General features: G+C 43.3%; 1 protein-coding gene across 1 annotated transcript in view; it reads left to right on the plus strand.

Annotated features, from left to right (window-relative positions):
* The window catches only part of TGFB2 (transforming growth factor beta 2), a 57,770-nt gene that overhangs the window by 17,287 nt on the left and 18,037 nt on the right, over positions 1-22,446 (plus strand). The window contains exon 2 of the mRNA XM_084202561.1: positions 20,347-20,510. Coding sequence (XP_084058687.1) covers positions 20,347-20,510 — 164 coding nt within the window. The remainder of the gene's footprint in view (positions 1-20,346; positions 20,511-22,446) is intronic.

The following is a 22,446-nucleotide window of genomic DNA, read 5'->3' on the forward strand; positions in this document are numbered from 1 at the left end:
TCCACCAAAATCTTTCTGTTAAAAATTTGTGTCCCTGACTGGAATTTGGAAATCCCATGAGAGCTTGGAATCCTTCTGCCTCAGAGATTTTGTTACAAATACAAAAATACCATCTTACTTTTAGCATTCTGAAGCAGTGGTTGTGTTTTTGGGTATGGACAGCTAAGCAGGTGGGCATGAGCACTCTTAGTTCAGGAGCATTGGCAGATGCTCTATGTTGTTTGTAACCTTTTCATTGCTTTTGACAAGGAGCTTTAAACTTGTATTGATGCCACCAAAAGGAAGAAATCTACGTGAAAGCAGTCTTGTTCTTCTGTGCCGGAAAAAGTGAAAAATAGAGAAAGAAGTTCACTATGGATGTTACTTTTTTTTTTCCCTTTGGCGTTATTGAGAGGTGCTAAGTAAAACATCTATGGGTAGGAACGGTGTAGCTGGGGAGGCTGTAACTGCCCATGTTTAGTGAGTCAGGGCTCTCCACAGCTCCTGTAACAGAGATCCTTTTCTTTGCTTCCATTCTGGTCCTTCTAGTGCATCGGCCAACTTTCACCCCATATTGCAGCTGCTGACAGAGAGGTTTTCTGATGTGTGGAGCCAAGGGCCAACCACAATTTGTCCATGTATTTACAGGGATCATTTCACTCCTCTAGAAGCTCAGCCAAGTATTTCTTGATAGAAACACGCTGCATCCATCTAACAACACTATCCAATTGAGGCAAAGTGGAGAATGCTGTAATACTTGTATTACAGTAGTTCCTGAAGTCCCAGTGAGAGATCAGGGCCCTGGTGTGTGAGGCACTGTTGATCTCACAGTCCTTTTCCCAGCCCTACAGACCTTCCCATTTAAGCTGACAAGTCAAATAATGATGCTCTGTGGTATTATCAGTTACACTGCAGAAGGCATGCGTGCTTGAAACCAGAGATTTTCATGGGATCTTAAATATTTCTTCATGTGAGAGCGTTCATCATCTCATCCAGATTGCTTATCTAGGAAGTGATTGCACATGAGAAATGGAGAGACTTCATGTATTCATTCACTGCTACTGGTCATTTTTTTGTTTTGGTTTGGAGTTGGTTTTTTTTTTTCGAGAGCCAGACATTAATCTTGGCCTTACAGCCCCAATAACTATTATTTCTCATCAGCAGCATGGTGAGTCTGAAAAGAGAAATTAGAGTCATGAGGATATTTTCCCAGAAGATTACAGCAGTTATAATGGAGGTCAAACTTTTGGCTTCAGCTATTGGACTGTTTCACTTTAAACTTGAAATGCACATCAATGGAAGGAGCAAGTTCAAAGTTTAGCATGAAATAATGCCAAACACTAGGGAGAAAAAAAAGCATATCATAGTAATTTTACAAAAATTCTCCATCACTCTTCACACTGAATATAACTTTTCAAGCAATATAACAAGGAATCGCAAGATAATGGATCACCAGTGGAGGAGAGTGTCATGCAGCAGAGCGTCCTGGTTTGGGGAATTCACAGTCAGGGAATTGAACATCAGTTAAAGTTATTTACTGTGTTGTTTTAAGCACAAACTTGGTTTTAATACCAGAGAGAATTTACTCATTATACTTGCATTATTATACATGTCAAGTATCCTGGTATAAATTCCTCTAACACAAGGCTTATCTCTTTAACTTAAGGAGCTGTTATGATTTATTAGTTGGTTCCAGGATAGTTGCAGCAGGCTTCCAAGTGCATTACCCAGGAAACAGAATGCTTCAAAGAAACATTGTTAAATTCTTAAGTTAGCTGGTCTCTATGTGTGTAATTGGTATCCTGTGAAAGTCATTCCCACGGGGAGGGTTTTAGAAGCCTGCTGCTGACTCTGGATGCAGTGGGAGCTTTCTGTGCGTGGCCCTTGCTGTCTAAAGGTTTTCATGATGCCTAGAGCTAACCTTCCGTGCTGCAGCTCAGACCTGCTCAGGATTTGTCCCTCCTGAACGTGGAAATGGATCACCCTCCTGCTTTCTGTGGCAGCTGTTTAGGTAGCTGGGGGCTGGCTTTATGTAACACCCTTAGTAGTCTCTTTTTGGCTGAGCAGCCCAACTCATTAGTCTGTGTTTGATAGCTCAGTAGTAATCTCATTCCTGTGCAGCACCCAGGTGGGTAGAGCTTCTATTTTAACTAGGAAACCACTGATAAGTGCTGGTTCAGGGCAGCTTCCCAGTCCTGCAGCCTGTTTGTGTCTAGACCCCATTTCCCTCATTTGCTAGCAGGCTTGTCAGTGTCCAAACTTACTGAAGTCAGGATAAATGCCATCCGTGGTTTCTCTTCTAGATGTAAAGTTTGTTATCCAGTCCTGAAGGCACTTCAGGTTGTTTGGACACTAATTACTTCTGACAAGGCCATGTGAGCAGTTATTCAACTCCTTGTTTTCCTCCAGGTGCTAACAAATTGTTTGTCTGATGAATTTTCCACTCCCGTTCTGTCTTTAATTTGTCACTACCCCTTATTTCCCTCATCTCCCCTTTTATTTTATTTCTTTTATTAGATAGCATAGGTTGCTCCATTCCAATCTTCTGGTGCTTGACATTGTATTTAAATTATCTTTTCCTAATTGTAAGAGTAGTGTGGCAGGTATTTTCAGAAGGTTAGGTAACTGTAGAAAAATGTGCAGGTGTCCGTAGTCCCTTGCACGCAAGGCTGTGCACTAGGACTGCATTGCTTGTATAAGAAGGGTAGAAAAAAGAGGGATTGAATGTGTGCATCAGAGAGACTGTGCATGGATCTCTGCCTCTGATCGGGTTTTTTTGCACTGTGCTGTGACCCTGGTTCATCAGCTGGTCTTATAGTTGGTTTGTTGCCTGCTATGTACTTGGAGAAGCAAAACAAAGTTTGGGAATCCTGTTGAAATATATTGTAAACAGCCAACCGAGTTGCTGGTTGTATGTTAAAGTCACTTGTCAGATTTGAACAGTGTCATGACCATACTTATTTTTGTTTTCCAAACCAACCTGAGGAATGATGAGTAGTATCTGTAGTATGTACAGTAGTATTCTGTAGTATCTTCTACAGGAGGCTATCAGCTGAGAAGAATAGAGCTCAGCTGAGACTCTCCCTATCTCACATTATTATTATTTTGATTCCTTTTTTCAGATGGAATTAGGATTTGATGCCCTTTCAAAAAAATGGAAGCTATGAAAAGAATGGAGACAACAACTTCTAAGCATTCCCTCTCTGGCCTCTCTTTTAAAATAACTGAATGGATTAAGAAGTAACTTTTTCTTACTCTTTTCAAGAAATCAAAATAAGGCTGTATCATCTTTCTGACTCAGTGTACAATGTTGGCTAGGTTTGCTATCCCAAACATAGAATTGATATTTACAAGAAAAATAATTTTCTACATTCTTTGGGCTTTTGTTCCTTGGGTAGGGACTACTCGAGTTTCATGCTAGCACAGTACTCTGCCCTGGTCTCCAGGACAGTGGTATTTCATCTCTTCTAAATAACAGAGATTTTCAAGCATTATTTTTTTCTAGTGGCCTGTATTTGATGTTTTGGATCATGTTACTTTGCACATGAGTTAATCCTTTTTTGCATTTCCTCTCTCCTTTTTTGCTTCAAGTCTCAGTGGCTCCCTTGCTGTATCCAGGTGCCCTTCCTTCCACCCCTGGGGAAGCTGGCAAGGAAGAAGGAGGCATTATGTATTTGCAGTGCTTTAGGCAAGTGGTGCCACTGATGAACTGGAGATGTGGTTTATCATACGTAGGTGCTATTCACCTAATCCTTAGATTAGCACTTTCATAACTTATTTTCAAAATGAACTATTCAGTCTTTGTTTCCTTTCGTTACACCCTGGAGCCGTTGGATCTCCTTGCTTAGCTCTGGCTTCTCTCCATTTGACTCTGTCCTATTGGAAAGAGATGTGCAGTACTGAAAGGAAATTTTTTGTGTGTGATGTGTGTGTGATCCCAGTTAATTTCTGTAGTAAAAGACCTCACTTTTCCTTGCAGGCTGAGAGCACATTACTTTTGCTGCAGTGATGCTCTGAGAGTTTGTTTATCCACAGTACATCATCAACCCTTGTCTTACCATGTGCTTTCAGTTGAATAATTTTTACAATTTTTTTTTCAGTGGTTTTAATATTTATTATTCTTTTGTGCATTCTAGTAATACTTTTGTTTATGTAAAATAATGTATTGTTGTGTAAATTTGAAAATGGCAAAAAATTGTTCTTTGTTGCTTGACATGACTGTCGGGTGGTTAGCTGGTGTCCTGTACTTCTCATTTGTATCTGTGATCCTCAGGTGCTGGTAGTACCTGTCTGTCAAGAGTACAGAGCCAGGACAAAGGTGTTATCTCATTATTGATGTAATTCATGTGCATTTTAAAGGCAAATTCCTTCTCAAGTTTCACCTGTGAAATGTGGAGCTTTTCCTTTTGATAGAGGGTCAGCCTTGGATTGAGGAGAGCTAGAATAGTCCTGAAGCATTTTATGTTTTGCATAGATAGGTGTGATATTTCACTGTTACCTGTCAGAGGACAGCTCTGCCTCCAGAGTATGCAACCAGTACTTCAGACAAAACACCCAACTCAACAACAAACTCTTCCGACAGTTCCCTGTTTCACAGCTGTTTTCCAGTGCTTGTTCCCTCTGAATACGATCCTTAAACTTAAGTATCATGTGTAATTTGCGTCAGTGTCATATGTCTGGAGCAGTAAAGACTTCTGGAGCCCTGCTGCTGCAGGCACAGGTCAGCTGAGTAACCTGTGGAGTCCCACCAGTAGGAAGTATGACTAATAATGCATGTAGAGCAGAAAATTTAAAACTTGCATGGTTTTCATGCTCCTTTGAACTGAAGTGTTTTCAAATCATTCTTTAGCTTATTCCAAGAAGCTGCTGAGGCATTCCTAGTCTGGTTGGATCCTTAAGAAATGCAGACGCTGACCCTGTAGTTGTTATCCATATTCATTATCGCAGTCATGGTGTTGTATGATGCAATTTGTGGAGCTCTTTCACTGAATGTGATCTCTGTCTGGAGTCTGCGTTAGTTTTGGATTCTTCTGAATCATAAATGGTCAGAACATCTTTTTCTAATATTTAGTTGGATGTCATTTTGTTAGTCTGAAACGTATTCTTTTATATTTTTTGTTTCTTCGTGTGCATGTAAGTATATCTGTTTGTATGCACGCCTCTTTCTCTAGAGAGTTTTGCCTCAAACATTTATGCGTGCCCAAAAAAGCAGAAACTAAAGTTGCTTGCCAGTGTAAAAATTGGGGGGTATTACAGTAACAATTTAAAAGAAAATAGGTGAAACTTCAGGTGGAGGGAGAGAGTTGCAATTAATTGAGCAAGGCCTGCCATTAAAACAGGAGGCAATAATCCATCTGTTGTTGCTCTGGGGTGTAGTTCTGTTGTCCTGGTGGCACCTGCCAGAGGTGTGTGTCCCTACCCCGTCACTCTGGTACCTCTGGAGCCCAGCTCTCCTGCACCACAGCTCTGTTATCATGGTGTCTCCTCCAGGGGTGTGGAAAAGCTCACCAAGGACAAAGGAATCAGGAACTCCTCCGTGGTGATGTCTGTCCAAAAGCCAGTTCTCCGCAGAGGGATCTCAGGCAGGTGGCGGCACTCGGAGTGATTGATATTCGTAGTATTTCAGGGAAAGATGTTTATCTTGCCCTTTGGAAAATCCAACCGGATCAATCTGGCTGTTTTATTTGGACACAGGAAAGCCAGTCTAGCCTCGTAACCTGAACACTCACAGACAAGAATAGCACAGACAAGAGCTGAGTGCCCACTATGATGCGAACTTCTGCCATTTCCTTGTGTGTTAACCTGTCCCAGGGAGGAGCCACGCTATAAAATGACATTTTTGTGTCTGTAATGCCCTGTGTTACCTTGTGCAATGCAAAAAGAGAGTCCACACCTGCAGCAGCCATTGCAGCGAACCATACCCCTGCCCATTCTCCTTATTCCCAACTTTCCCAATTTTATTCCATCTCAGACACTAGAAGGTTAAAGTATAAAAACTGCATATATTGTAACCAAAAAAAAAATTAATCCTTTTTCAATCTGTATGTGATTTTACTCCAGACAAGGCAACTTTCCAGATTTACATAAACTAACATTTGAAATGGGATGGTTTTAAGACTCAGAAAACTGTCTAGGACATCTTACTATGTTAACTTGAAATTATTCAGAAAAAAAATCCCTTTTTTTTCCTTCTTTTTTGTTTCCTTTTTTTTCTTGTTTTTCTGGCAACAAATTTTTAAAATATTTAGATTTTTTTTAATTGTATCACTGCTCAGGAGTGATATGGGGGGGCTTTCATGTGCTCAGAAAGGCAATTTTTTTCTCACTCTTCTGTGCTTGGACCAGTAGAGACTGGAGGCCACAGTTCAGATCAGACTGGAAAGAGGTGGGTTTGCTTAAAAAGTAGACTGTTGGAATATAACATTTTTAGTCATAAGTATCTAGAACGTTTCCAGCATTGGATTAAAAAAAAAGATCAGGTTGGAACAAGAGGGTCTGAGAAGCTGTGGTCTTCTCTTGAACACCATGCTACTAGTCAGAAATTCTTGCATAAGTATCTGTGATGAATATTGGTGTCTTTTCAGATTCAGAGGCATTTTGTTTGTTTCTGCTTCAAATTTTGAGAGGCATTTTGGTCCAAGGCTTCTGAGAATTAGGTTAGCAAGGCATAACCTAAATTAGTCAAGTTATGCCATTCAGAGCTTGTATCTGTTGGGTTGGCCAGGCATTGCATTCCTATGGGAGAGAAGCTGGGAATGCTGTCTCTTTCTAACTCGTGCTGACACAAAGTGTCTAATCCATACAGTTAATGAGTAGAAGGAAATGTTAAATTCAGAAGTGCTCTTCCAGCCTTAGGGGGTCTTGCAGTTCTGAGCAGAGCACTTGGAAGTTAGCATTAGTTAAGACTGAGCCTGTATGGCCACAGCCCTAGGTTAGAAGGTGAGAAATGCTTAGAGTTTAGCCTTTCCAACCTATGCTACATGGTGCCAGTCAATAAGCCTTGATTATAAAGAAGGTTGGGACTTCGTTGTTGCCTTGTGACTGTTCTTTTACGTAAATATCAGCCGGCTCTCAGTGCTATTCTGTAAACTCAATTACAAAATGACCATGTTGGTCCTTGCTGTCGTGCAGTTCATAATGTGACAGGCAAGGATCCTGTAGGACAAAGCATGAGAACCCAGCCATTATCTTCTTTCTCTTGTCTGTAACTTGTGAAGGATGATAACAAAAATGTAAATGGAAAGGTCATTCCAGATGGAAAGGTCTATTTGAGATGCTGCTCTTTTCAGGGACTCCAAAAAGGCATGGAGCACTCTTTTCTTCTCTTAGTGGCATTTCTTAGAGGGCATTTCTCTTGACTTGGTTTTGGTTTTTGAGACGTTTCTACATTCATGGGAATCAATACCTTTATTTGAATTGAATAAAGCCAGTCAAATACTGTTTGGCTCTAGGCAACAAGGTACATATGAGACTCCAAGAAGTGACTCTGCTGAGCTCTAGATACTTCACATTCCAGCCCTGTTACCTTGCAAGTGTAATATTTACCGAGTTTCATTTCAGCTGGAGATGAAGAGCAGCAAGCCTGTGAAGGAGAAGGGCGTTAGGGGGATTTTAGGCTTGTAGAAGAAAAGCTTGACTGAACTGGTACGGCATGCTAAATTTTCCCTGGGTAATTGACTTACTTGAAGATGTGTAAAGAGCAGTCACTCATGGGCAGTTTGTCTGTGCTAAAATCAACATGCACTGCAGTAAAAGGAAAACAAGAAAAAGAGGGAAGGAAGGAAAAAGAAAGGCTTACTCTAGCTGTGAATGAAAAGCACCAAGCTTTGTGTTTGCAAATATGAATGGATTCTTCAACAGGCACTAGAGTGGTTCCAACACTTTGCTCCCCTGCACGTTTTGATTGATTCCCAGATGACTTTATCAATTCAGAGGACCTCTGTAGATGGGGTCATGGTCCATGGTTCAATTGGTGCTTGAAATCTTGTTTAGAAACAGAGTTAGTAAATAAGCAAAGCTGAAAAACTGGAAGTCATAGACGGTTTTAATGGGTGCAAATCATAAAATCCAAAGCCTGAGTATAAGTGAGGAAGCTTTGCAAAATCACTCTGATATTGCATGTTTCAGTCCCACAGGAGTGCTGCTGGAGAATTATTTCAGACTTTTGTCTACCAAGCTAAGTATCAAGGAGAAATTGGATCTAGTTCAGTTGGACTTTATTGGATTATGCCTTCATGGTATTGTAGCTGAAAAAAAAAAAGGCTGTGATTCCAAATATGGTGTGTAACAATTGTGCAAATTCCTTAATCCTGTTTTCCATTCATTTATGTAGTAATTAAAACCATAAACCTGGAAACTATCTTCACAGGCAACTTTCATTTGCAGAGACCTATTTGATTTCCAATGGTTTATGGCTGTATATTCAATTTTAGTCTCTTTCTCTTCCAGAAGAGGGTGAAACCTGATGGTGTTACCTTCATTATCAGTCTGTGCCTTGGCTTTTTTTCTTACAAGTTGTTCAGAACATGACAGTGTAATTTTGGGGGGAAAGAGGTTTATTTTGTTTTGTTCTCCTTAGAGAGCACCACAAAATGCACTAATGAAAAAATAATCATAAGCTTAAAGAGGAAGGAAAGTTTTAAGGGACTAATTGAAGAGGGAAAATGCCTGAGTGGTTTAAAGGAATGAAATGGTGGGAGAGCTCCAAGTGAGATGAGGCAGCAGAAGTAAAAGAGCTACCACCAACTGTGATGAATGACAGATGTGCACCTAAAAACTGTGGTCGTGGGGCTGCATGAATATGCATCCAGGAGGAGGAAAAGGAGGGTTCACAGTTTCAAAAGTGCCTTGCCTTGCATGCAGCCTGCAGCCGTAGGTAACAGGACTTGGTGCTCCAGGCCTTTGGCAAAAGGACACCGCTCTTTCTCTGTCCATCATAAAAGGAAAAGTAGCTTAGGACAACTTGGTTTATGGTGTGCTCTTGCTGAGTAGTCATCCGTGACTGAGCAAAGCCTGCTGCCCTGCTGGCTTCTGTGGGATGCACTGTTTAATCTCTGTGCAAGGGACCTGCCTTGACCAGCTTCTGTCAGCTGAAACTCTACTCTCCTCCCATGTTGAAACCAAAAAAAATCTGGGGAGACTGGATGACTCTATGTAGCCTGGAATGTGATCCAGGCTGGGGAGGCCTGGAGAGTGTTGGTAGGAAGTGGCTGTCCACAGGCCAGCCTGAGGAGAGTGGAATGAGCAATCTCTGCAGAAGGTGGTCGCTCACTTTCACCTCTCTCCCAAGGATGTGAGCTGCCAAGGCCACCAACAGCAGAGGCAGGAACGCCATTACCTGCTCCTGCTCCTGCTCCTGCTCCTGCTCCTGCTCCTGCTCCTGCTCCTGCTCCTGCTCCTGCTCCTGCTCCTGCTCCTGCTCAGGGGGGCCTTTCAAAACACAGGCTGGGTAGGTTGGGAAAGCAGTAACAAAAATCACATTCCAAATGTGAGCTGCATGGAGGATTGGGTCCTGTAGGCTCTCCTCAGTCTGAGGAGCATCAGGAGGACTGGGTGCAGCCTGTGCTCCCTCACTGCTCCGGGCTCTGAGGCAGGAAATCCTTTCAGCACAGAAAGCTCACAGGGTGACTTTGAGAAGATTCTGTTTAGAGGGAAGCCTGTGCCTGTGCTCTTTCTCTGAAGCAGAGTGGTGGGCTTCTTGCCCTGTTACTGTGCTAAATATTCAAACTGGTTTTACCACTTATATCACTTACATTGAATTCCAGCTGATTGAATCGCCCTGCAGGTGTATAAGAAGAGAAATAAAATGTTGGAATTGAGATCAAGAAAAGTGATATTCGGATTATGCTGTGCTAAGGTGGAGAGGCACATAAACACAGCAGCTTAAACTGAATTGTGAAATAGCCTGAGAATGTCTTTTTGCTGCCATTTCCTTGATTTCAACACTACTGAGTTTGTCATGTATGACGGCTTTGTGGTTGTTGTGACACTGTTGGAGAAAATTGGATTTGGGAAAAGTTTTCTTAGTTCTTTAAATAATTCAGAATGTTTTCCAGTTCTGTTTTTTTCTCTCCAGTGCAGCTTTGTTCTGCAGCAGTACATTTTTTGTACAGTAGGTTTTTGTATAGTTGCATTGCCCTGAAATAATATAATTCATAGGACATATCCAAGAGATTTCCTGCCATCCCTGTGGATTTCGTAACCGAGCTCATGATTAGGAGCCCTTCTACGCAGAAGATTAAAATGGAAATGGCATTCATGGGCTTAAAAGGCAGCTCAAGTCAGCCAGAGCTGAAGGTGCAGGTCAGAGCCTGTGAGGAGCGTGTTTGCTGTCAGAGTGCAGCAGCCTGATTTTATAGACAGACAGACAGACAGACAGACATACAGACCACAGCTCGCCTAAAGGAGGTACTGCGTCCATCTCCTTAGAGAGGTTAGCCTTGTGACCCCTGGCTCCTAGCACTGACAGGCTATGTCTGTACTTCTGTCCAAGGCTCAGGCTTGAGCACAGTCTGCCCAAAGCCACTGCTGAGCGCCGTGCACAGCAGCACTGGAGCTGCTCTCAGGGGGTCCCCAAAAGACCACCCTGGTCCCCAGCTCTGGCTGGCCCTGTAGGACCAATGTCCCATGGCTCTTGTGAGCATCCTGGCCAGCTTTCTCGGCTTACCGTGGATGGCAGGTCCCCCAGGGCAGCGGGATGCTGCTGCCTTTGGCCTCCTGCCTGTGGAAACCCTGGAGCTGAGAGGAGGGAGAGATGTGGAGTGTGCAGAGCTGCGTGTAGGCTTGCCAGGCTCCCCTCGCAGACTGACAGGGAAGATAGATTTATAACAAAAATAATTTTCTGCTTGAATTTGAGGGATTCAATAAAAGTATGTCTGTAGAAAGCATACTTTTTAAATATAGTTCATTAGTACAATGGAACAGTAGTAACATGGTGAAGCCAGTTTGAATCCTGCTGGATGGGCTGCCAGTGCAAGTGAAATTCATCAGAAGGGTGTCAGGAAGAGGAAGGATTTAAAAAAATAATAAACATATATAGACTTTCTCAAACACACACGCATAATTCTAACCTTACACCTAATCTGCTGTTGAGAAGGTAAAATGTTTTTCTGAGATAAAAGTTATTCAAGGTGACTCGGGTTTGGGGGGGGAGGTTGGAGCACTGGTGGCTGCTCAGGGCTTTCAGGCACTGCAGTCAGCATCCCAGCGTCTGTGTGAAGCAGTGGGATACACAGCAGTGCAGCTGGATTGTGATCATGTCTGCCCCTTCAGCCTGCCAGCAGAGAGGTCTCTTGTTACAGAAGGTACCACTGCAGTAGCATGCAAGCAGAAGGAGCCTGGGAAGTGGAAGAGAAAAAAGGTCTGTGTTGCAGGGAAGGCTGTTGGTCAGTCCTGCGAGCGGCAGAAGGTTGGTTTGCTCTGTTTTCACTTGCTGAGGTCATTGCAGCCATAAAACCTCAGCTGAACTGTGCCAGCAAGTCAAGTCTTACTCTGCCTGTGAGAAAGGTTTGTGTTCCCTGGTGAGCTTTTTCTTTTTGCCCCACCTTTTTTTTTAAGATGAGATAGGCAATTGTAATTGCAATTCTTCTTTATGATTCCTAGCTGAAAGAGGAGCAGCCTTTCATGGAGAGAGATGAAAGACGCTAGGAGTATTTTTCTTACATTCCAGTGTAAGTAGAATAGCGAAGTACATACCTGAGACGTTTCCAAACATAACACACATCTATTTACATATTTGATTTCAGTGGTGATACATGATAACCTGGGATTTCATTCAAAGGATCCTGATGGGGATTTGAAAGGAGTTCTTCTTCCCTGAATGTTCACAAAATAACTGCTGAAAGCTGAAGGGCCTTTTGTTGGCAGATAAATTCACAGAGGGGCTGGAGACAGTTTCCTTGTGCTGAAAATCTTCTCTGCGCTTGCAGTTGCAGGGGTAAATTCCTGGCCCTTTTGAAAGTGTTGGGAGTGTTTGGTCGGTGACTTCACTGGGACCAAAACTTTACTCAGGTTTTGGAGAGGCTTTGGCATCTTTATAAGTTGTTCTAATGCCTGTTGACAGACACAGCAGCTTTCCTGTTAGCTTGTCATGCACCTTCCCTGCAGGAAAGGCAGCTTCTCCTGGGAATGGTCATGGGCTTGCTGTGCTGACACCCAGCGCAGGAGTGAGGGACACATCTGAAGATGTGTTTTTCTGTCTCACTATGAAAATTGCAGTGTTGCATACACAGCAGTGGGATTAGAGGGGGTTTATGTGTGAGAGAGCGAGTGGTTTTGCTGTACCTTTACCCCATATGTTTTAACCTGCCGCAAGATTAAGACTTCTTTGTTGAGAAACAAAGATAGCAGTAGGGTTTGTGTTTACATTCCCTCTCTGGCTGCTTTGCATGACAGGTGATGTGTAAAGAGGACTTTGAGAAGAGGAGAATTGAGGTCGGACCTTTCAGACTTCCTAAAATGCCTGGAGGTTTATATATGTGAAAGACGGTCTGGAATGGAAAACTCAGCATTTGCTGCTCTCCAAAATAATCCCAAGTAATTAAGTTACCCCGATTAAGCATTGCTCAAATGGCTCAAAATTTAGACCTGAGAACAGCCCTCATGTGTTGTGTCAGTGTTGTTCTCATTACCCAGCCCCTGTGTTTCAGCATGGACGAGGGAAAACAAGCCAACAGCCTGGAAAGCCTTGAAGGCAGGCAGAGGGAGGAGAGTCTAGAGGGTTCATATGGTGGAATTTCTCTTCAGGAAATTCCCATTCAAGCAGTCATAAAGGCGGGGGCAGAAGGTGTACCTGCTCCCATCTACTCTAGCTTTTGCAAATAGGGAAAAGAAATGCCAGGCCTGGGACAGTACTACGTGTGCTACCTTGTGTCCAGAGGGTCCTCTAGGAGGGATTCCATGATTCCATGCTCCTTTTTGAGAAATAGGAGTATTTCGGGGTGTTCACACCAAATATGCCTGAGTTGGAGTTCTGGTTTTGTGTTCCTGAGAGGGACCAGACAGTTTCCCCTTTCATCTTAGCCAGAGGTTTCAGGGATTTCAGCACGTTTTTGATTCTCCTCCACCTTCAGAAGTTTGGATCCAGGCGGCTGATTCAAGAGGCTTATTCAGATTACTCTTATTGGAGTGTTTATTCAGATTCTTCTAGAGGTTAATGCTCACAGAATTTTGTTTTATAGCAGAAGTGGTCTTCTGGGCAGCCTTTGCTTTCTTCGCAGTTGTGGAAGTAAAGTGAGCTTTCCTGAAGGAGTTTGCTCAACAGGACACACTCTCAGAGCAGGAGATTGGAAAGGACCGGGACTGTGTCTTGTAGTTGCCTCAGGACTGCTCTGTGGTGGTAAAGTAGTTACAAGTTTTTTGCAACCTCTGTGCTGGTTTGCCTTACCATACATCTGAAAATGTAAACTCACACAGGCAGTCTGTAGCCCTTAGTTCTAGGTGTCCTCCTGTGTGTTCCACAGGTGTCACCTTTTTGCTCCAGACATCCCACACAACTGATTTCCTCCAAAGTCAGTTGTGCAGCTTGTCTGGCAGGACTGTGTATGTTTTCCTTAAGTATTTTTCTGCCCCTGCTGAAACACATTCAGATTTTCTGACCTTCCCTGCAATGAGCAGTGATGGGGACAGGTTTTTTTGTGTGGCAGGCTGCACCCCCCTGAGCTCTCCCTCCCCTTGCAGCAGGAGTGTGTGAGGCAGCAGTAACTCCCTTTCATTCACAGGATTCTGGAGACTTTGTCTGATGCTGTTGGCCATCTCACATACAACAGAATGCTCCTGCAGCTTTTCTCTTTGCTATTAAATTTGACTCTCCTTTGCCTCTTGGTTGCTGGAATCTCTGGGAACGTTTTGCCAAAGGGATCCAGCTGGGGCATCTGCTGTAGCCCAGACTCTTGGTGTTGGACCTCGTAGAAGGTAAACAAATGTGTGTGAGGTTGGCTGGTTTTTTATTTCCTTATGGAACCCATAAGAGAGGGAGGAGAGAAGAAGCCATCACTGATTGTTCAGGATAGGTATTTCCTCTTCCTTCCTTCTGGCTGGTGTGAGTAATATGGAGCTTTTCATCCTAAGTGCTGTTTTGGACTGAGTGTACAAAGACTAGTAGCTTGAAAATAATTGTGAAAGAGTGGCAGAGAGAAAAGGTCCAGTGGAAAAAAGGATCTCAGTGAGGGCTTTCTGGCAGATAAGATTCAGTTAAATCAGACAATTCAGTGATATAGCAAAATTGCAGTTCTTCTTACAATGGTCTGCATACCCAATTAACATCCAGAGCAGTCAGTTTCAGCTGCAGCATTTAGACACAGCTGAGGTTAAACTTGCAACACTATTTGACCCAGCCCAGGGAAAACAACTTAAAAAAAATAAAAAAGAAGTGTTGAATTGTTACAGCCTTAAAACAGCAAAACAGCAAATGTAGCTTTTCTAGGCAAGGTTTGTTGCCCCCTGTAAGACTCAGATCCAGCTCCAGTGTAGTAGGGATGAAGTGACAGAAATTAAGGGATCATGTAATAAGATGCCCTTCTCTTTGCATCTTTATGGTGACCCACAAAGCCAGGACTTAAACCTGTTTAGTACAAGAATTCTGTGCAGCAGCTTTGCTACACCACTAACAATTACTTGAGTTTATTTTCCTTCTTGTCTTTGTGAGAACTTGAAACCTAAACTTAAACTTAATCCTGTGATTCTTCAGGGGATAATTACAGTGTCTCAGAATCCTTACTATGCCAGTTGCATTTTGACCCAAAAACAACTGCAGGATGTTTTTCACCATTACAGAATTTAAAAGTACAAAAGACAGTTGTGTAGAAGCGTTGTCAAGTCCATCAAACTGCAGAGCAATAGGAATACCTTAAGGGAATGAATTATTTGGGGAACTGGAAACCCAGCTCCCAGATCTGTTTGCTGTTGAAGTCACTGCTTTGGCTAGTCATCTCTTGATTCGGGCTTGGTGAAGCAATGAGGAAGTAGCAGCAGAACCAGAAGGCTCTTGTCAGATTTTAAGTAAGGAGCACATCATTTCATAAATGTGTCCTCCAGAAATTCCCTTTTTGCCTCATTGTGCCTATTTTTCAACCTGGTATGTTCTGGGGTTGTTTACTTTTCATATATTGTCATAGATCTTAAATGACAGAATCTTAAATGTTTCAGAAAAGGAATAGCAAGTGGTTCAGCTGTGAAAAATGTCACAAATTCTGGTCATTAGTAGTTATTCTTTCTCAATCTACTGTGCTCCCAGTGGGATTTTTCCTGACTTTCAGTGCACAGTCCCTCCTCAGTAGCAAATGGTTGATGACAGATAAAGCTAATACCTCAGAGACAACTTGGTAGATAAAAACTGGAATATTGGGGTAAGTCTCTAACACTGCTTCTGTACTGTCTGACTTCGAAGCCTTGCTGCAAGAGCCTGGAAGCAATGCCTGAGGAAAAATGGCACAAGTGTTCCATCCAGGAGCGCTGATCACCTAATGGATGTGCTCACAGCTTCATGTCATAGTGGGACAGAGGTTCAGAGCTAATGGGAAAGTGATGTATGACTGATTTACCCTTGAGGGCCAGTCCCAATTCCTGGCTATGATCCGTGGCTTCCATTATTTGGTCTCCTTTGATTGCAGAGAGGCAGTTTCCAGCAGGATTTTGCAGTCACATCAGGGTCAGGAGGGGTCAGCAGAGTGATTATTATGGGCTTTGGGAGCCCAGATGCATTAAACAAGCTTCTAATTTCTTGGAGAGATTTTCCCTGGAAAAGAGGAGAGGATTTTTGACTGAAGTGTGCCTGACAGGAAGGATGGGATCCTGCTGGAAAGATGTGCTGTCACAGCTGACAAGATGTTCATCCTTCCAGCGCATGCTGCTTCACTTACCGTGTCTGCATGTCTTTGGAGGCAGCCTGACCCAGCTCCTGGCAGGGACCCCAAAGCTGAGCAGGGAGAGAAATTCACACAGAGGGAGAAACGATGTCACGTTATGCTGCTTGTCAGGAAAAAAACCCATTGAATTTGCTATCAGTGAGCTGAAATCTAAACAGCCTAAATGGTTCTAATAGTTAGAGAGGTTAGGGAAGCTTGCCAGAGCATGGAAAGCATAACAACTGCATTTAATAACAATCAAGCTACTCTTATAAATATTTGCATGTGCTGCTTCAAAGCCTACTACACGGTCATTCATGTACTGCAGTTGGAAAGATGAGGAGGGGGAGAAAAAGGAGAGCGAGAAGAAAAGGGCACTCCGTGTTTTGTAGCTGCCATAATAAAGAATGGGCAAAGCACCAGAAAGAAAAGAAAAAGGAAAAGAAACCCTCCAAAGTTTAATAAACACAAAGGGGAATAAAAATAAATCTTTGGAGCATTTATTACAAGCCCTTGATGGAAGGATTAGATTGAAGCTCTCAGCCTTTCCAGTGTGGGTGTATGTGTGAAGGCGGCCTGTCTGGCCTCTTCCAACGAGAAAAGAAAAGTTGTTTACATTTCCTAACTTGGGCCGTGCATGTAATTGATTTCTTTTTGTTTCAATAGCAGAAATGAAAATTCAGAGGGGAAAAAAAAGCCTCATTTGGATACAATTGAATTTAGGTCTTTTTCCTCGCCAGAACGAAAGCTCAGCTCTCAGAAGAGCTGTGTCAAACAGAGTGTTTTGTTTCTCCTGAAATGTCAGTACATGCAGTACTTGTGAGGAAAGCTGTGGAAAGGCAGGGCTCAGTTCATCAAGCTCAGCTGCGCAGGCAGAAGTGTCATCCTTTTGTGCAGGTTATTCCTGGTTTGGGGAATATCCCCAGTGTGAAACAAACTTCCTATCCCTGCTTTCAGTTTCAGGGTGCTTCACTGCACCTTGCTCTCCTCCCAGGTGCTGCTGGGGGCCTGTGTGCTGTGTTGGATGGATGGTCAGGGAATGCCTCTCCCGCTGACAGTGTTCCAGCCTGGAGCAGCCCTGCAGACGGGGTTGGGATGGGTCTCCCGCACCCCTCCCATCGGTGTTTTTTGCTCTGTCAGAGCAGGGCTGCTTTCTGTCCGGGCTGCTGGCACAGAAGCCTGGAGGATGCTGGATATTGAGCACAGTCTGTAAGAGGCGCAGAAACCACAGTGTCCTTGTGCACTTAGTCACTGACATAGCAGAGTGCATTTTAACCTGGCATTCGGACTGCCCCGTGTAAAGCAGCTCATGAAGTTTCAGCTTGTTCAAGACAGGAAAAAAAAAAAAAAGACAAAAAGAAAAAGAGTAAACTTGTGATGCTCGGTGTTTAGCAGCCTAAAGGGAGGAGGAGGATGGATGCTGCCTTCACCTTCTCCATCTGTGTTGTGTAACTCATCTCGACTGTGCTGATTGCCGTTGTGATTATTACAGCTGGAAGTCTTCAGGGTTTTTTGAGGGTTGATTTAATGAGTAATTTAAAAATGATAAAAACTGAACCTTTCGTTGCGTTTACTGTTCTCTCTCCCACCAAATGAAAAGACATCTATGTTTTCCTAGCTACAAGAAATATGTTGATTAAATTCCACTCATTAATGATAATAGTTCAGAGAATACTTCAGGAGTCTAGTCTGCAGCAGGGTAACTGTGACTGCAGACCAGCTTAGTCAGAGTCATCCTGGTGTCTGCTGGAGTCACGGGGCCAAAACCAGAGGGGAGTGCAGAGGAATCCAACTGAATCTGAATTGTTAGAACTGTCAGGTTAAGGTGGAGTCACAAAGAGAGATAAATTGCAGCATCTGAGATCACTTAAAAGCCAATCCAAAAGCCTGTAGACTCCATGGGGTTCTTAGTGTCCCTTTAAAGAGAGTTTCAAGTCTCATTTTTCAGTCTTCATGTTGATTCATTTTCACATAAACCCCAATTGTGCAGGCAGCCATACCTTCTTCTTTTCATCTGTCCATGAATAATGCCTTCTCCTCAGTTGACTTCCTGTGGATTCTGTCATGAATGATGGAGTACAGAAATCAAATTTCTTATGTGAGGTATTATATATAAAGATGTAAAACTATCTTGCAAGAGAGGTGAAACTTCTGTAAGACAAGAGTTCCTGCTAACTCATAGAGGGTGTCCCATGCCTGCCTTCCGGTGGAAGGTAAATAGTTGTTTGCCATGTATACAAATGCACATATGCCAGCACAAAAACAGGCACACTGAAAGAGTGTTCATTCTCTGTCTTCCTTATATATGAAGGAGAGAAAAAATACAAATGCAGGAATGGCTCAGGAATATCCACTCAGATACATATTCAGAGATTTGTAAAATACAGTATCTAAAAGAAACTGGAAAGAAGGCCTACAAATATAGCACAAGAAGGTTCTAGGAATAAGAAGCTAAATATAAACCAAGCTGACAGTTAAATAGGGCTTTTCAATCTAAAATAAAGTCAAGATGGACAGGGTTTGTCTGTGCCAGGGCAAGCGAATGGCTGCTAGTTTGGCTTGTCCACAGTGAACGAAATGGTGGGTTGATTCCTCAAACAAATGACAGGGAAGGACAACTTACAACTCATCCTGGAAGCATCAATCTTATATATACATATTATTATGCCAAATTATATTCCTAGTAGGATTAGGTTTGGCTGAAAAGCAAGTAGTAGTCTTGGAGTTTCCTACAGCAGGAAAAATAAACTGAAGATACTATTTCTCTCTTAAAGGAGGATGTAATCTTTGAACCAAGTAGCTTTTATAAGAATTTGCAAACTATATCAAGGTCATAGTGGCATACAGTTAAGTGTTTCTCAGAATCCCTTCCTTTGGCATTTTGAGAGACTCTGGCACTGATGTGTTGCTGATGGGAGAGAGGAGCACCTTTGGTGTAGGAGTAGTTTGCATCTGTTTGCCTTTGAGTTCTCACTGTGAGATTGTGGCAATTTCCTGTCAATGAGCATGGTAGCCAAGAATAGTGATTATGATGCCTGGGGGGTTATTTTCAAGTGCTGCAGATGTGAAAATCTGAGAACTTTTTTTTTTTTTTTTAATTAAATGGAATCATAAGGAAGTCTGGAGTTTCCTCTTCACAGTTGTACCTGTTTGATCATACTGAGGGTCTGCTTTGGGAAGTACTCTTTCAGATGATTTTTTTGAAGTGCTTTGAGAACTTGTAATCTCTCACTTCTAATGCATCTACAGTTGGGGCTGAGATTATTTCTTTATCATCAAAGATTTTCTCATAGCTACATTTATTAAATAGTCAGTTTGAACTTCCTCAAAGAGCTGCAACAGGTGGGTTATTAAACATGTAACTGTGAGAACACCTGTGCTTCCTCAGCTGAAAATGCCTCCCCAGCCCCCAAATACAATTTTCCTTTTTCTTTTTTTTTTTTTAATCTGCTTTATCCGCTTCTGTTTTCCCACTGTAAAAAAAGAAGAAGAAGTTCCCTTCATTTGAACTGAGATTTTTTTCAGGTCTTAAAGTATTTCCATCTCCTCTCTGGGGAGGGTGAGTTTGTCTCCTTCCACTCTCTTCCCCTGTTTCTTCTCCAGCGAGTTTGGGTGTCAGGCAGGAGTGCTGCAGGCAAACTTCTCCTGGTGCTGCTGCTCTGGACAGTGTGAAAGGCTTCAGATGATGGCTGAACCCCCCCTTAGGGTTACCTAGTTTGTGCAAAACTGCCTTGCTGCTTACCTTTCGTCAGGGTTTACCACTGGGAAGGAGAAACACTGTTTTGAAACCTAAATGGAGTCTGACACTGCTGCTGAAGACCTGAGCCCGTCTTGGGGGGTTTTCTTTCTGTGTTTACCAAATTTATAGTAAGGGGTGCTATGTTTATGGCTTTTACTGCTTCCAAGGGGTCAAAATTCATGTACTCCTGTTCATAGTGTCTACTGTCTGCTTGCCTTTTCCCCTTGTTTTTCCTTCCTCTTTTCTCCCAGCCCTCATCACTATAATTAGAATGAGTATTTTGTTCCAAAAATATCCTTTAATAACTAGGTATGGAATAAAATCTGAAGCTGGCTCATTCATACTCCATATTCTGAGGGGAAGTGGGTTTCAGAAAACATATAGATCAGATGAGCTGCTGTTACTTGTTGTCTTATATATACAGCAGATCCCTGTGAACTCTCTGTAAGCCTGAAGGCATTTACCATGTACCGACTGCTGTGTTTTTTCCTGGGCTCATAAGTATTCAGGATTTTCCACCAGTAGGTTGAAAGAGGGGAGGTTTAAACGCATGACATGAAGTAGAGTTGAAAGTAGTTGTTAATCTCTGTTAATATGGCAGTCTTATAAAAAACACGTGGGGTAGATTTTCTTAATTTTTATTAAATTGTTAATAGTACTAAATTGCCCATTGGAAACTGAACCACGCTTCCGGTATTTCCCTGTCCGAGGCTGCCTTGTGTTAAAATGTTCGAAGGTATATTTTATCACCAAGAAAAGGAATAAAACCCCCCTGCTTTCTTGCAGACACCATCCCGCCGAGCTATTACAGCCTGTACTTCCGAATCGTCCGGTTCGACGTGTCGGCCATGGAGAAGAACGCCTCCAACCTGGTGAAGGCGGAGTTCAGGGTCTTCCGCCTGCAGAACACCAAGGCCCGCGTCTCGGAGCAGCGGATAGAGCTCTACCAGGTATGGAGGCGCCTGCCACCCCTCTGCCCCTTGCTGCTGCCGCCCTTCCTGCAGGCAGAGCAAACCTGGGGACCAGCAGCTGGGTCCCTCTCTGTAAAGGAACCTCTTACTTCTGTGCCTTCCCTGGAGAGGGCTTCACTCCAAATCACGCAAAGCTGAAACGTGCAGACTTTTTCTAGCAGTTAAGCCTCAGGGCTCCTCCAGAGTTTTGAGCCAGCAGTGTGCCCAGGTGGCCCAGAGGGCCAGTGACATCTATCTTCTATCCGCAATAGTGTGGCCAGCAGGAGCAGGAGCGTGATTTTCCCTCTCTATTCAGCCCTGGTGAGCTCGCATCTCAAATCCTGTGTCCAGTTTTGGGCCCCTCACTGCAGGAATGACAGGTGCTGGAACATGTCCAGAGAAGGGCAACAGAGCTGGGCAAGGGTTTAGAGAGGGAGTCTTACGAGGAGTGGCTGGGGGATCTGGGGGTGTTCGCCCCAGGGGTGACCTTATTACTCTACAGCTCCCTGAAAGGAGGGTGTAGCCAGGTGGATATTGGCTTCTGCTGTGCAACCAGCAACTGGACAAGAGGAAATGGTCTTGAGCTGCAGCATGGGAGGTTTGGTTGGACATCAGGAAGAATTCCTTCACTGAAAGGGTGATCAAGTATTGGAACAGGCTGCCCAGGGAGGTGGTGGAGTCACCATCCCTGGAAGAGTTCAAGAAATGACTGGACATGGCACTTAGTGCCATAGTCCTGTTGACATGGTGGTGTTTGGTCAAAGGTTGGGCTCCATGATCTTGGAGGTCTCTTCCAAGCTTAGTGATTCTGTGTTTCACAGCATACTAAAAAAAGAGAACAAGACATCAAAAAAGTTATTCCCAGGATCTCTGTCTCCCAACACCTGACCCGAACTGTAGTTTACATAGAGGTCAAATTCCTCTCTCTGGCCTGTGTTCAGGAGAAGCTTTTTAAGACTTCCTTGTAGAAATGGAATTAAAACTGAATTGCAAAGCTAAGGATTTTCAAACCTGGCTTCTGTGTAGTAGTCCAGGGGTTGAGGCAAGGGAGTGGACACTTCAGGGATTGTGGAGTGAGTAAGAAAATGCCCCATGACTCACTCCTCCTGAGTGTTGACAAGATTTATGTCATTTAATCTTTAAGGACTTTGGAGGCTTTAACCTCATTGAAGACAGAGTCTGTGCATTTGTGCAAATACTGTCTAGAGCATATTTCATCTAAAGCATAGTTCTCCTCACTGAGAAACACAGCAACTAAAAGGGGCCCAGCTCCCAGAAGTTTTATACTGCCTAAAACTTGCGGTTGCTCCAGCAACCTGTGACATGTTCTGCTGGAAACCCTGATGGATAGAACACCACCTTGTAAAAGTGTATGGAGACCTTCTTTAGCTCTGTTGTTGCTGCCTGCATTAGCTGTGCTTGGGCACTGTCCTGGGCTTGCAGTGCTACGGGGTCCAGGCTGGATCCAATGGGTGCAAATTTGAGTCTTCTCCCTCACTTTGAATGTTCAGCTTTTCCTGCCTGGTCTGGTCAAGTGGAAGCCAAACCTGAAGCAGAGAGAGGGGGCACTTTGGGTTCACTGAAGTGATAGTAAAAGCCAGTCTTGGAGGCTGACAGCAGGAAAAGTACATTGTTCTGTTTAGATGTTGTTTAAATGTAGGAAAATCTTAATTCCCATTTGAATGTGGCTCAGGTCCACAGGCGGCTACGACCTGACTGCCATCCTTTCCAAGAAGAGGATGGCAGAAAAGTTGAGCAGATAATGTGTTATTTGTTTAAAGAGAAAGCTAAGAACCTCTTGATAATCACTGTATAGAACAGCCATCCCAGCGAAATACTCTGTGAGTCCCAGTGAAGCTGCCACAGCAGCCTGCTGAAACAATTGTATATTCTGGCCTGACCTCACTGCTCAGACACCCTAAAAGGAGTTGATAGC

This window comes from Fringilla coelebs, assembly GCF_963513975.1.
Source record: "Fringilla coelebs genome assembly, chromosome: 3".
Taxonomy (NCBI): Eukaryota; Metazoa; Chordata; class Aves; order Passeriformes; family Fringillidae; genus Fringilla; species Fringilla coelebs.